The sequence below is a fragment of the Antechinus flavipes genome, chromosome 2, assembly GCF_016432865.1.
Source record: "Antechinus flavipes isolate AdamAnt ecotype Samford, QLD, Australia chromosome 2, AdamAnt_v2, whole genome shotgun sequence".
In the NCBI taxonomy this organism is placed as follows: domain Eukaryota; kingdom Metazoa; phylum Chordata; class Mammalia; order Dasyuromorphia; family Dasyuridae; genus Antechinus; species Antechinus flavipes.
The window spans coordinates 94,623,075-94,636,963 of NC_067399.1; the positions used below are offsets into that span (position 1 = coordinate 94,623,075).

The 13,889-nt window shown below is 33.0% G+C and overlaps 1 protein-coding gene across 3 annotated transcripts in view; it reads left to right on the plus strand.

The window, feature by feature from the left end:
* Window positions 1-13,889, plus strand: part of PPP1R21 (protein phosphatase 1 regulatory subunit 21) — a 144,326-nt gene that overhangs the window by 45,000 nt on the left and 85,437 nt on the right. For all 3 annotated transcript variants that reach the window (XM_051975235.1, XM_051975238.1, XM_051975236.1), the window contains exons 10-15: window positions 1,441-1,542; window positions 1,634-1,722; window positions 7,948-8,084; window positions 8,891-8,983; window positions 11,600-11,727; window positions 13,691-13,843. In XM_051975235.1, the coding sequence (XP_051831195.1) occupies window positions 1,441-1,542; window positions 1,634-1,722; window positions 7,948-8,084; window positions 8,891-8,983; window positions 11,600-11,727; window positions 13,691-13,843 (702 nt within the window). The remainder of the gene's footprint in view (window positions 1-1,440; window positions 1,543-1,633; window positions 1,723-7,947; window positions 8,085-8,890; window positions 8,984-11,599; window positions 11,728-13,690; window positions 13,844-13,889) is intronic.

The following is a 13,889-nucleotide window of genomic DNA, read 5'->3' on the forward strand; positions in this document are numbered from 1 at the left end:
TCTCCCTCCTTATCTTGTTTAGTAATATCTTTTTGCTTTTTTGTTTTGTTGCTTTTAGCCCAAAAGTCATTCTCTTCAGCAAGAAAATAAGCAAAATAAGAAATGGAAACTTCCTTTATCTCTATTATCTTAGCCCATCTTCTCAGCACATCTTTTCTTTCATTCTGATAATTTTCCCAATGTAACTTTTAAAATAATTTCTCAATCCTTTTTGTTGTCATTAGTTACCTTGTCAACCCAAACTCAATCTGGACTTTTACTACTCCTGACAACTTTCTTGTTGGATTATGCAACTTTTTTTTTTTTGTTTGTTTGTTTGTTCTGCTGAGGCAATTGGGGTTAAGTCACTTGCCCAAGGTCACACAGTTAGAAAGTGTTAAGTGTCTGAGGTCAGATTTGAACTCAGGTCCTCTTGACTTCAGGGTGCTTTTTTCCACTGCGCCACCTAGCTGCCCTGGATTATGTAAATTTATTTTTACTGTCCTTTTAAAATATTAAAAACAACAACAACAACAACAACAAAATTGGTTGATGAAATTTCCAAGCATTAACAATCTTAGTCTCTTAGCTCTTGAAATCATAGATATGATCAAAATTAAAAACAAAATACAAGAAAAATACCTGATATCATTAAAGAAACATTAAGGTAGTGTGTAAAGAGGCCTCAGCCTCTGCAGCTATTTTCTCCTCTGTAAACTGAGGAAATAATACTTACTCTGGGATGTTTGGAGAAAACATTCATAAGCTTTGCAAAGTACTGTATGAGTCTGCATTATTATTGTTAAGATATTTTCTCTGCAAATGTTAAAATGAGGACGTTGTTGACAATGTCAATCCAGAATGTAGTGGACATAGCTCATAGCATGTAATAAAGACTGATAAGGTTAGTCACTTGTTATTATTTTTTAAAGAGGGAGATATGCTGGTACTTTGACTCACTGTTACAGTGATTAATTGTTACCCACCCAACTCTTTTTTCCATGTTTATGTAGCACCTGTAAGGAAAGAATAGAGTTCTGTTTGAGGGTCCAACTTGCAGTGAATTTCCATTGTACTAGAATCTCAGAATTAAAAAGAGATGCTAGAGTTCAGCCAATCTCCCAACTAATATTTCCTTGAAGCAGAAAATTTTCCAATAAAATCTTGACCTTTTTGGTAAAAGACATATCTAGCTGCTTCACTTGGTGTTTTTCCTGCTGCTACCCATTCTTGCCTTGAAGGGAGAGTAAAGATTTTAGAACTAGCCAGAATAGGAGATAGAGAGGGGGGAAAGGGAGGAATCCCTTCTCATTTAAAGCCTGAATTTTCTTTCTAGGTAATTTATCCTCATTAAAACAATCTTAAGTATTTGTTATACAGTCCAGTAAGTTCACTCATGAACTTGTTGACATTTTTTGTTTTCAATAATTTAGCTCATAGGCCTTTTATTTTTCTCTGCAGTTTTCACAGTACCTTCATGAAAATGCATCCTATGTTCGCCCTCTTGAGGAAGGAATGCTTCGCTTATTTGAGAGTATTACTGAAGATACTGTGACAGTCTTGGTATTTCCTTCCACTTATTATTTCTGGGAAATGGGAGTTCTTTTTTTGTGCAAATAATTCTATTAACCCTGTGAAAATTTTTCTTTTCTAGGAAACAACTGTGCAATTGAAAACTTTTTCAGAACATTTAACCTGCTATGTATCTTTTCTTAGGAAGATTCTTCCTTATCAGTTAAAAAGGTACTTTTCCCTTGAGGTCAGTTAACTTCATGAATTGCCTCCTTGTAGCCTGAACTCCTCAGAATATCATTGAAATACAAATGTTCATCTTGTGTCATATCCGAACTTGTTTGATCTACTCCAGGTTTGAATTTTTATTGAGGAAAAAGAAGGAAGCATGGCTTGAGTAACAGTGATAACTCCCATCTATGAGTGCTTTATATTCCATAGAATTCTTTCTTCACAACAATCTTTTGAGATATTTAGCTCAAACATCCCCATTTTACTAGGAGGAAACTAAGACTTAGAGAGTGACTAACTGAGGAAAAGGATATGAAGTCATTTCATTCTCCAGATAAATTTAAATTCTGAGTAAACTTGATGCAAAGTCTTGAATTATAATTTCTCCAGCTGTTCTTTTCAGTGACTTGTGATACATAGAAAAAAATTGAAAAAACATGATAATTACCATTCCTAAACAATACATTTATGAAAAATGGATGATTTTTCTTTGTTGCTTTTTAGTATTTTGAGATATATGATATACTGACATACTAATATTAAGCCAAGGCCCTCATGTGAAATTTACATGAAAATGTTTTTTGTAAATCCCTATTTTAAAATTTGAATTTATAAATAGATTTTGGGTATAAATTTTGTATGCTAGTAATGATAGTGAAGTAGTAATTCTTTGAGTTTACATGTAGGTGCTAGTCAGAATTTGCACAATTTAAAAAAAATTTTTATATGATATCCTAATATTTAAAATGGTACCACTTTTAGAGTATTTTTAACAGTGAGGAATAAGTTTAAAACTATTAGATTGTTGTAAAAGTCTTTAATATTCTGTTTTAAAATTTCTGGGGAAGGAGAGGAAAATAATGTGAAAAACAAGATACTTGCTTGTCCTGCCTGCTGACTAAAACTTTAAAAAAGATAAAATTCAGAATTGGCACACTTTTCCTTTTTTTCTGCAAATCATAGTTCTTCCTAAATAGTGTCTTTGGGCTTAATTTTTCAGGGGAAGAGGAGGGAGGGGAAAACTAAAATAAAATTGAAACTTTGTGCCATAATAATATTATTAAGGTATTAGTGCATAAGATATATTGAATTTTTTTCCTTGTGAAAACAATAAGCTTTCTCAGCTTCTTTGTTCCTATTAGTGCCAACACTGTTTATGATTATGTCAAAAATTATTGTGAATTCTGATTTGCCTAGCTCTTCTCCTCACCTTAAGATTTATAAGTCTTGTCATTGTAACCACCAGGAAATAACAAGGCTGGAGCATAATAGAAAGAGGAACAATGGTTCATATGTTACAAAATAAAATTCAGAAAATATTTAAATGTGGCTCTCCTTATCTATAGTAAGAAAATGCAGCTAATTTTAATTGGCAAATCTTCAGTTTTGTATTATTTGTGATAGAAATAGTAAATTTTAAGTGTAAGTATTCTCCTCTAATCAGACCTATTTTTTGTTTTTAAATTAAATTAAAAATGGGTAAGGGCTAGGTTATTCTTTAATTTTTTTGTTAAAATAATTTTTTGTAAATAACCTGTGGATCTTCAAGTTATTCTTATAAGAAGATATTTTGGGATCAAGAAATTGTGACCTCCACTACTTCTTCCCCCTCTTTCAATTAAATTTTATTGAGGTATGATTTTCTAACAACTTGCATAATTTTTTAAAAAGAAATAAACAATTTCAAACTCTAGAATTTAGCTAGTATTCAAGTTGTATTTTGACGAATACATTTTTTTATTCAGTGTTAAATTCTCATTGCACAGAGTTGCGTTAAATATCCCTTATATATGCTGAACTTGTTTTTCAAGGGGCTTTCTCTCAATTTTTGACTAATCTTTGAGAGATGCTGGGGGCAAATAAAAACCTAACAGTATAATAGTAGTAGTAGCAGCAGTGGAGAAGGCAATTTTTTCTTCCTCTTGTGTTTAAGGCTTGTTATGTCCAAGGAGAACATCTGTGAGATTTAACATTATACAAGCTTACATCTTCCCATTTCCTTAAGAGGCAAGAAAATTAGAAGAACTTTTGAAAGAAAAACATGAGTTATATGAATGTCAAGATAAGAGAGGAAGTTGTCCTAACAGTACTAAGTGGTCTTTCTTGCCTGTGACTAGAGTGAGTCTTTGTTCATTACTATTGCCATTCCTGAGTACAAGAAAAGGAGATCATGAGACTTAGTAATTAGGCTCTTTAAAACATATACAAATCTGGCAAAAATCCTGTTAACTTTACTGTACCAGAATTGTATTCCCTCTCTCTGCTCCTACCCTGTAGCTTAGCATCCTGGGGCTTGCCCTTACCCCCTCAAAAAAACCCCAATAAAAACTAAAAACAAAGAAAAATCCTTTAAGTGAAAGCAGAAAGAGGGATGCAAGGAGAACCCCCATTGCTGTCAGACCAGAGCTTGGATTGAGACCCCTCCCTCTACTAACTCACTTCCTTGTCCAGTCCTGTGTGTCTGTCTTGTATCCGTCTGCACTTGGACACTCCATGTCTATTGCTGGTCCCCACCTGCTACCTGTCCTTCCAGCATCTGTGGCCCCCATCTTTCTGCTCCCCCCTTCCCATGTAATTTTCCTTTTGATTCTGGCTAGGCTCTTTTGTTCTCATTGCTCTTCCCAGCCCCAATGTGTACCAGGTCCTCCACATGTATACTGTTCTTTCCTTCTTTTTTCCCTCCCTCATGTCCTCGCACAGATTTTTTATTATTTAAAAATCACTTTAGTAGAGGTCTGTGGAATGGACCAGTTATGCACAGCAAGAGCTGTCTATACCTGTTAAAAGGGGAAACCTAGTTAAAATGTTACAGAAGTTGAATCAAGTTGAGACTTTATGCAGTTTGAATAGCATACAGCCCACATTTGAGATACTTCTAGCAGCAGAATAATCTACTGCCTAGTCCTTAGGAAAAATGCTTAGTGATGTATATTAGACAATACACCCATTCTCAAGCATACTTTTTTGAATAGTTATCCTTCCTTGAATACATGTCTTTTAAACCTTCCATTCTTATTGATCTGGACTAAAAGTAAAGGATGATGCCAAGCTTCTTGAGGATATCTAACCTTAGCAATCAGGAAATAGGAACTCTGATACTTAAAATTCAAACTGTATTTACATTTTGTCTTAGAATCTCTGCATGGTGTTCACTAAATTCACATTTTCTTTTTATTGGAATGTAGATGTTTATGTTGACAACATATAATTTTGTATATAGATGATTCTAAACCCTGCTCATCATTGTTGCCCATTCTTACAATATTGAGCTCTCTTAAATATTCAAAGTTTATAAACTACCTGTTGCATTTGAACAAAGGCAGTTTTGAGTATGCCTGCTGAAAGATAGTTTTCCTTGCTCTGTATTTAAAAACCAAAGAAAACATTCCTTCATATTCTGGTCCATCTGGACTGGCCCCTGTAATTACTTACTTATTGGTGCTTAAAATAAAATCCAAAAGAAGCTTTTCCTTAAAACAAATTGTTAAAAATGAAAAACCCTCTTTGGGCAGTGGGGGCTAGAAGTAGAAAGAAGCCACTCATTGATTTATGTTAAGAGATTTAATTCTTCTGTAAGGAAGGCCAGTAGTAGCACATTTCTACATCTACCAAAGTCTTACATATGACAGCATTTAATAAGTTTTGTTCAGTAAAAATGAGTACTTTGTAATATATACTTAGTTTAAAATAAGATCACTTGTTTTGGCAAAATGGTATGATTTATCAAAGCAAGTGATTTTCATGTCTAAAAGAATTGGCCCTATAAGCAATAATCTAGAAAAATACATGCAATAATGAGTATACATAAAATGGTAGCCAGAATTTTAGAGACAGTCTCATAGATTTTTAAAAAATCCAGACATGATATAAAAATGTGCAAGAATGAATAGTAATCTGAGGTAAGCATTAAAAATTTAAATGACAGCTATGTAGGAAAACTCCAGACACTTTTAAAAATATTTAAAATTTACCCATTCTCAATATTTCATACCACTTTTATATAAAGAGTGTTCTTGTATGTTTTTGTATGTGTACCTGAATGGCCACACACACATACACACACACACACACACACACACACACATAAATATAATGTATACCGATTTACAAGAGATTCAAAAAACACAAAAATCCCCAGAGAACAGGTATACCTCAACTAATTTCAAAACCCATCAAGCCACAAAAGGAAGTCATTGTCTTTGGATCAGCTCTTTATTTCACTAAGAGGAATGTTGACCTCTTCCTTGGCTTGCTTGTTAGGAAACAGTTATTCTGAGAATTCAGGATGGCCTTCCTCCTGAGCAACTTAGTGGGTATAAAATAAAGCAAAAACTTGGGCCTTACGCATTTCTTCCCAACTGCACATGTTAGGTTTGAAATCATTGCATTTATCCAGAATCTTCCTTCACTATTGTGGCAATATGTTGTGTAGTATGCTGAGCCAAACCCTTTCTCTTGATGCATGACAGCAGCAGACAAATCATCAATAAAGTAGTCTGGTCCAAGGAAATTTATTGACTGTCAGTAGGGTTCCAACTTTAGGCATTGATTAAAACCAAAAGATACCCCCATTTACTTTTCTGTGATTATTTCCTGACCACCTGAATCATTCTAAGTAGTCTAAGAATCTGTGGTAGTCAACACACTAAAAGCTGTTTCTGGGCCTCCGTGAGTTATATTGGTTTTAAAGAAAATTTCCTGTCTTTTGTGTTAATACTGGTCATACAAAGATATTGCCTTCTAAAGCTTCAGTTTCCATGAGGTTGGCCAACATTTCAGTAACCAAGTAGGGATCCTGAGAAGTCATTTCTTTTCCATTACTAAAATTTTCTGGAAATTTTAGTGACAGGTCTCTGAAAGATTCTGTGATATTTGATTTATCATCACATGCAATACATAACAAGATACAGGCTGAGCCTCCATCTTGCAAGCTTATTAGCTAGCAGGTGTGATGGCAGCCATAAAACTACTTGTTTTGGTCTGAATGTCCTAAGATTCAGTAGAATTACATGTATGACACTTGCCTTTTCCAGAACATTTCAGGAAACTTGAACTTATATCAAAAACAATGGAATTTAGAACTTTTGAAATTAGACTTATATATAAAGTATCATAGTATTGTACTTTTGTTTCTATTTTGTTATGTATTTACTTTGCTTATACTTGGAAGAGATCTGCCTCAGAATCTCTTGAAAAGGACTTAAGACTAAAAAAGCCCTTTCCTGAGTTTTTTTTTTTTCCTAGAATATCGTCCATAAACTCTTAGACTTATCTAATAGGACTAATCATTTTAAGTAAACCTTTACTATATTTGTTCAGATGAGTTAAGTGGCCAAAAACAAAAAACAAAACAAATCTCAAAACCAAAAAAAAACCAAAACCTCATCACACAAAAGTTGGGTGTCCTAGGGATTGAGTATGTATGAAATTTAAATGAAGTTATGCAATTAAGTCATGAGGGGGAAAAATAGAGAAAATCCCTAAGAAGTCTTTCCAAAGATAATTTCCAGAGCTTTCTAGCTATGCTAAAAGGTTCCACTTTTTTCTCCCCTGAGGTAAATCTTTCTCTAGATAACTTGTTCAGTTTTAAAACTGAATTGTAGCTTATATGTTAGGAATTAATTTTTAATATAAGAATTCAGATTTATTCCTTTCTACTGCTATTTTTTTTGAAAGATGTAGTGATAACTTATAGTGAAATGCTTATTTTTTTCATTGATATTGGTTTCTTAATGAGCCTCTTTGTACTGGTTTGTATAGGTAACAATAGTATCTACTATTGTTTTTATGGATTCCCTTGTAGGAATTGTCTTTGAAATGATTTTTTTAAATCCCAGAGTATTACTGTGGGGGCTAGGGAGAGCTAGTACCTCTTTAGAAGAGAGTACCACACGTGTGTGGGTGTGTGTGTGTGTGTGTGTGTGTGTGTACACACATACACATACGCGCGTAAGCATATTTTTATTCTTGGTCTCAGTGATTCACTGGTAGCTACAGCAAAAGAATAAGCAGCAATTTTGTGTATCATTGGGAAAAAAGGAGACCTTTATAAGACTAAACTCTTATTTCTTTTAAATCTCAGAAGCCAAGGGTAATCATTTTAGGACATTTATTTTCCACTTAGCAATATATAACTATTTCAGAACCTAGGTAGTAATAAAAGCTTTCTATGGGTAGTTTAAAATCATTCAGGGTGCTCACTTTAAAAAATTTACCTATTCCTAGTTTGGAGGAAGAATGTGAATCTTCTGTTTGCACATCTGCATTAAGAGCCAGAAATCTAGAATTATACAGTGATGTGAAAAAGATGACTGCTGTGTTTGAGAAGCTCCAGACTTATATTGCTCTTCTTGCATTGCCAAGTAAGTTTGTTTTGACTCTCTTATTGGTTCAAATGGAACAACTTACTCTTCTTAGAACTTACAAAAAAGTTGAATGAAGACTTTTGATGTCTTAAGTGGAGGAGAACAAGCTTTAGGAATTCAAATCAACTTTTTACTGAATAAGATTATCTTTACTAGAATAATTATAATTTATTCCCTTCTGCGCCTTATATTTAAAAGCATTTTTTCTCCTTGATGATTGAAATGGGTAGTTAGTTATGATGCTTTCTCAAAAGCTTTAGAGCTTCCCTATGCTTGGATGTTTAATTGTGTATTGAGTAGTATTGAATAAATTCTAAAATGTGTATAGTCATTGAATATAATCAGAAAAAAGAGGTATTAGAAGGTACCAATGATTATGAGATAAGAAGTCTTTTAAAGCATTCACATTTGAAAAAGGATATGAAAGATTTAATTTCTTTTAATGATTTGCTTTCTTTCTTAACCATCACAGCATTCTCGGAGACTCAAGGATTTATTCATTCAGCCAAGCAGCAATTATTTGTTAAATGGATACTTTGTACTAGATGCAACTTGAAACCTTTTTAAAATTCTTCCTGTATTCTTTAAAAAGACAAAATTTATTATGTATATTTTGATGATCATGATTTATATTTTAATGCTCATGTATTGATTTCAGTAAACACCTGCTATATACCACATACATTGCTTTGTGGTATTCCATCTTCCCTTTTCTAAAACTAATTGGTGGTGATAGAGTGTATTTAAATTTTCAGGGAGAATATATTCCAAAAATGTTTAGATTTGCGATTTTGATATTTCAGGTACAAAGCCAGATGGACTACTTCGGGCAAACTATAATTCAGTATTAACACGTATTGCTGTAGTTCTTCAAGAATTTCATGATGTCATGAAAGGTAAGGTTCAAAAATAAATGCAAATAAACGTTGAAATTCTTGCTATGTCAGGATGCTGTCAATAATTATAAATCCCAGATTAAATCCATATTAGCATTTGGCTTATATTTAAATGTGCAGCTTATTGTCCCTCTGTTCTTAACATCTGTTTTGTTTTTAAAACTGAGATGCTGAAATACTGAATACATTTAGGAAAGGAATATGAATTTTACTTGTATGTATTCATATTTTTTATGTGGTCAGTTTTGCAGTCTTGTATAAAATGCAAAACCCTTATTACTGAACCCCAAATTCCAAAGATCTGAGAAAACAAAGGTTTAAATTCTTCTGAATTTTTATCTTATCACATATTCTATTATGTAAAAATTTAATTTGAATTTGGGAAGTTCCTATTTGACATACAGGATATTTATTTATTTGTTTTTTTTGTGTCAAGTGGATATTATACTATGGCCTCCTAGAACTAGTCGAAGATGATTATTTTGGATTATTTAGTAGTCGGTTACTACTTTGTTGGGAATACAGGATGTGAATAGAATATCCACCCTTATTCCCCGTTTCATATTGTAGAGTCAGGATTATAAGAAGGCCAAGTAATTGCTCTTTGTTTATGTTGCTCTCCTTGTAGGAATCTCATTGTAAGACATCCCAAGTTCTGGGAACCTCGCCTTGGCACTGGTATAGGGTCTTGTAAATTCTGAAGAAGTATGTTGTTACAGTTTAAAAATTCTAATTATGCTCTTCTGATATTCGAGTAATCCAGAGTACCAATGTAAGATGAGAGAGATAATTAAAGGAAAGCAGTAAAGAGAGGGAAAAAATTATGGGGAAGCCACCTAAATTCTTGCATTATTTTTCCATGCCTTAAAGATAATGTAAGTTGATCTCCCCCCCCCCCCAAAAAAAAAAAAAAAAGAAAAAGAAAAGATATCTTTTTTTTTTTTTGATCTTTTACCAACTTAATATGAGGATTTGATTAGATCTTAAGAGTATTCTTTATGAGTTCCTCCAAAGGGGGAACGGGGAGACAGGAACTTTGTAAATAAACCACTTAGTATTATCTCAAATCTTACCCCTTCTTGTTTTACTCTGATCAAATGGCTGTGCTAAGATTTAGCAGGAAGAGTTTTTGGGTGAAAGCAAAATTTGGAACACTATGTGTTCTAATTGTAACAAAATTTAAAGACTATCTTTAGCATATGATAATGTGCATTTTAAATATTATGTTTAAACTTAGCTAATGTTGAGTGTTTTAGGAGATTGAAAATGAGTAAATGACTAGACATTAAAAAAAAGAGTTTAATTCTGAGTTGCCTCATTTTCTGGTATTAAAATTGTCAAAAAAAAGACCCAAATAATCAAGACATCTGGATTTGATTGTCATAAATAATTGAAACTGTAGATATGATGGTAGTAGTACTATGGTAGCATTATTGTTTGCAGTAAAAACTATGGCAGCCTTTTTGTATGTATTCTTATTTGCCAATTATGTTAGGGATTTCATGAAACTGCCAAAAACTAGATGAATTCTTACAGATTTGTAGGATTTCAATAAACACAAAAGAGTTTAAGTTTAGCTTAGCCACATAAGAAAATGCTTTTCTCAGTGAATGGAAAGTTGATTGTGTAGGAAATACTACTTCAGTTGAATTTTCATTTAATGAGAGACATGTTAATGAAAACATACAGAATTGTATTTTATTTTCAACATTTTAATTTTTTTGTTGTTTTATAATGGCCTCTTACATTCTTCCTAATTATAACAAAGTTAACATGTGACTTATTAAAACTTTTTGTCTATATTCTTCCATTATCCACAATCTACTTTTTTTTTTTGGTGGGGGGGAGGGTCATGAGGCAAGGAGAGGGAGCTTGTTCCCTGGACACTTATACTTTGTGGATACCAGTATAGAATTTTATTCAATCATCATATAATGATTATGCTATCAGCTAATACATGTAATGCTTTTATTACATTATAAATGTTTTGTTACATTTATGTACAAAGTATTTGTACATACATTTCTTTTTCCTTTTTGTTTTTTGACAAGGCATTTGGGCAAGACAAAGTGACTTGCTAAGGTCACATGGCTAGTAAGTGTCAAATGTCTGAGGCCAAATTTGAGCTTAGGCCCTCCTGACTCCAAGGCTGGTGGTCTAGCCATTATGCCACCCGGCTGCCCCTTTGGGCATTTCAGCTGATCGTTACATTGTTATTTTTATCTGCATTCTACAGTTGTGGAAACTGAATGTCTGAAAGGTTAAGACTCACATTTAGACTTCTAAATGAAAGAAGTGGGATTTGAAGCCAGAGTTTCTTCTATTTAGTTTGCACACTTTGCACTGTGCCATATTGCTGTTTCTAATGTTCTATAGAAAAATTTTTTTTATACTTTTCTGGTCATGTAAATGTATGAGCCTCTTTTTCCAATATTTTCATTCAATAGTATCAGAATAGATTGTTCTTAGATTAGAGACAATAGCATTTAAAACTAAAGAATGGATGTAATGTCTTAAGATTTGGAGGCTGTTGTCTATGATGCATACACACATATAAACAATAATGTATAGAAGTCATGTGAAGTAATGTGAGTTTTCATTTGGTATTTCTTTTAGATATTTCCAAGCACTATAGTCAGAAAGCTACCATAGAACATGAACTTCCAACAGCTACTCAGAAGCTCATAACAACTAATGACTGCATTCTGTCTTCAGTAGTGGCATTAACAAATGGAGCAGGAAAGGTAATTTTCCCCATTTTATTCCAATTGACATAAAGCTCAGTTCTTTAAAAAACTATGAAAAGGACTATGGAAAGAGTACTGAAATTGGGTCAGATCTTGCTTCTTTTTCCTATATAGGTGATAGAATGATAATACTGACATTTAGGTGGTACAGCAGAGACAGGAGGACCTTTGGGAATTGTGCCATAGACAAAGCTGTGTGGTCTTAGGCAAGTTCCTTAACCACTCCTACCTTCAGTTTTCTTCTCAGTAAAGTTGTAATAAAAATAGTACCCACCTTGTAGGGCTCTTGTGAGGATCCAATGAGATAACATATGTAAAGTGCTTTGCAAAGCTTAAAATGCTATATACATGCTAGCTATTACTATGGTGATGAGGACTACAACTATTATATTGGCAGCTACCATTTAACGTCTTTGTGTCTCAGTTGACTCTTCTGTTAAATGAGAGGTGTAGATTAATATCCACTTGGCTTTTATCTCTAAAATCGTATGGACCAATTTTTATTGAATAAAAGAACTTTGGGGATATGAAACAGTCTAAGTTCAATAAATTTGCTATCATTGAACATTTAATAAATTTCGTTGTTAATAAAAAAGATTAACCGATGAAGTCTGACCAAATTATACCTTCTTAATTTTTTTCATTGTTCTGATCTATGAAGAATTAGAGCTCAGTTTGTGTGTGTGCAATTACTTTTGTTTTTGTCAAATACTTAAAAAATAGAGTCTGCTGTGATCCATATTTCAAAATGGTTGTGTCAAGTTATAGAGTTGTAAGGCTCAAATAGCATTGTTATTACAAAGATTATTTCAATCTTGGATTCTGTTTCAGCAAACTCACAAATTATTTTACAGATGGGTACTAATTTCTATTACTGGATTTCTAAAAAATATACTATCTGACAAATAGAACATATTAGACAAAAAAAAGTTTCCTGAGATCATGCTATATATCTGATAAAGTTTACTTTTTCTAAACTCCAGTATGATGTCTTAACAGTTCAGTCTAAATAATGCTTTATGACCATCGTTGAAGACAGCAATTATTGGGCTCTTTTAGACTTGTTATATTAGATTTCTGAGCTAGAAAGCCTTCTTTGTTACTTTTTACTCTCTTCTCGTGTATAGACTATACCATAAGTTTCTCAGAAGTAACTTTATTTTAGCCTTATTTTTAACATACATATCATTAATGGCTTTTGTCTTTCTATTATAACCATTTCTAGAAAGGAAAACCTTTTGGATTCAAAAAAGAATTTGTACAAAGATCTTATTAAAAAAAAAAAAAATAAAGGAAACCAAGCCAAAACACCCTTCTGAAAAAGAAAAAAAGAAATCCTCTTAAAAAGACCTCTATATCCACCCCTTCTTTGAAGCAAAAATAATTAAGCAAAAACAACCAGTGCAGTTCCCAGTCCTGACAAAGTATGTAGAATTCTTTTCTTGGAGTCTCTCACCTCTCTGCCATGGAAGAGGGATGTCTTGTTTCCTCATCTCTAAAACAGTCCTTGGTTTTTCATTACTCCAAGGTCAGCTTCCTCTTAGTTATCCTTTCATAGGTTCTGCTTATTTCCCTGTGCATCACTTCCTATAAATTTATGAAAGTAATTTTATGTAAATTTCACTTAAAACCATTTCTAGGAAAAATAATTGATTGCTGTCCAAAATCAACACATATCTTGACTTTTAGACTCTTATCTTTGCACTATCACTTCATGAAGAATGGAAATGACCAACCATATGACATATCTGTTCCCAGAATTTAGGACAATTACCTTTTTCTTTGATCAGTTACTGCTTATGGGTATTCAACACAAATTGATGCATTTGAGGTTTGGGGCAGGATAATGAAATTTAATTTTCATCCCTACCAACTTTTAAGCATTTCTTTGAAAGGTGTTGCTGCATGTTGGATATATTCTTTAAAAATACAATTTGTCTTCTTGTTATCCTTTGTTTAGATCGCATCTTTCTTCAGCAACAATGTTGACTACTTTATTGCTTCACTGAGCTATGGGCCTAAGGAGGCCAATGGATTCATCAGTCCTCTCTCAGCAGAATGTATGCTGCAATACAAGCAAAAAGCTGCTGCTTATATGAAGTCTTTGAAGAAGGTTAGAGAAGACCACAGAGACAGATGGCACAGCCTTGGCAATGGCC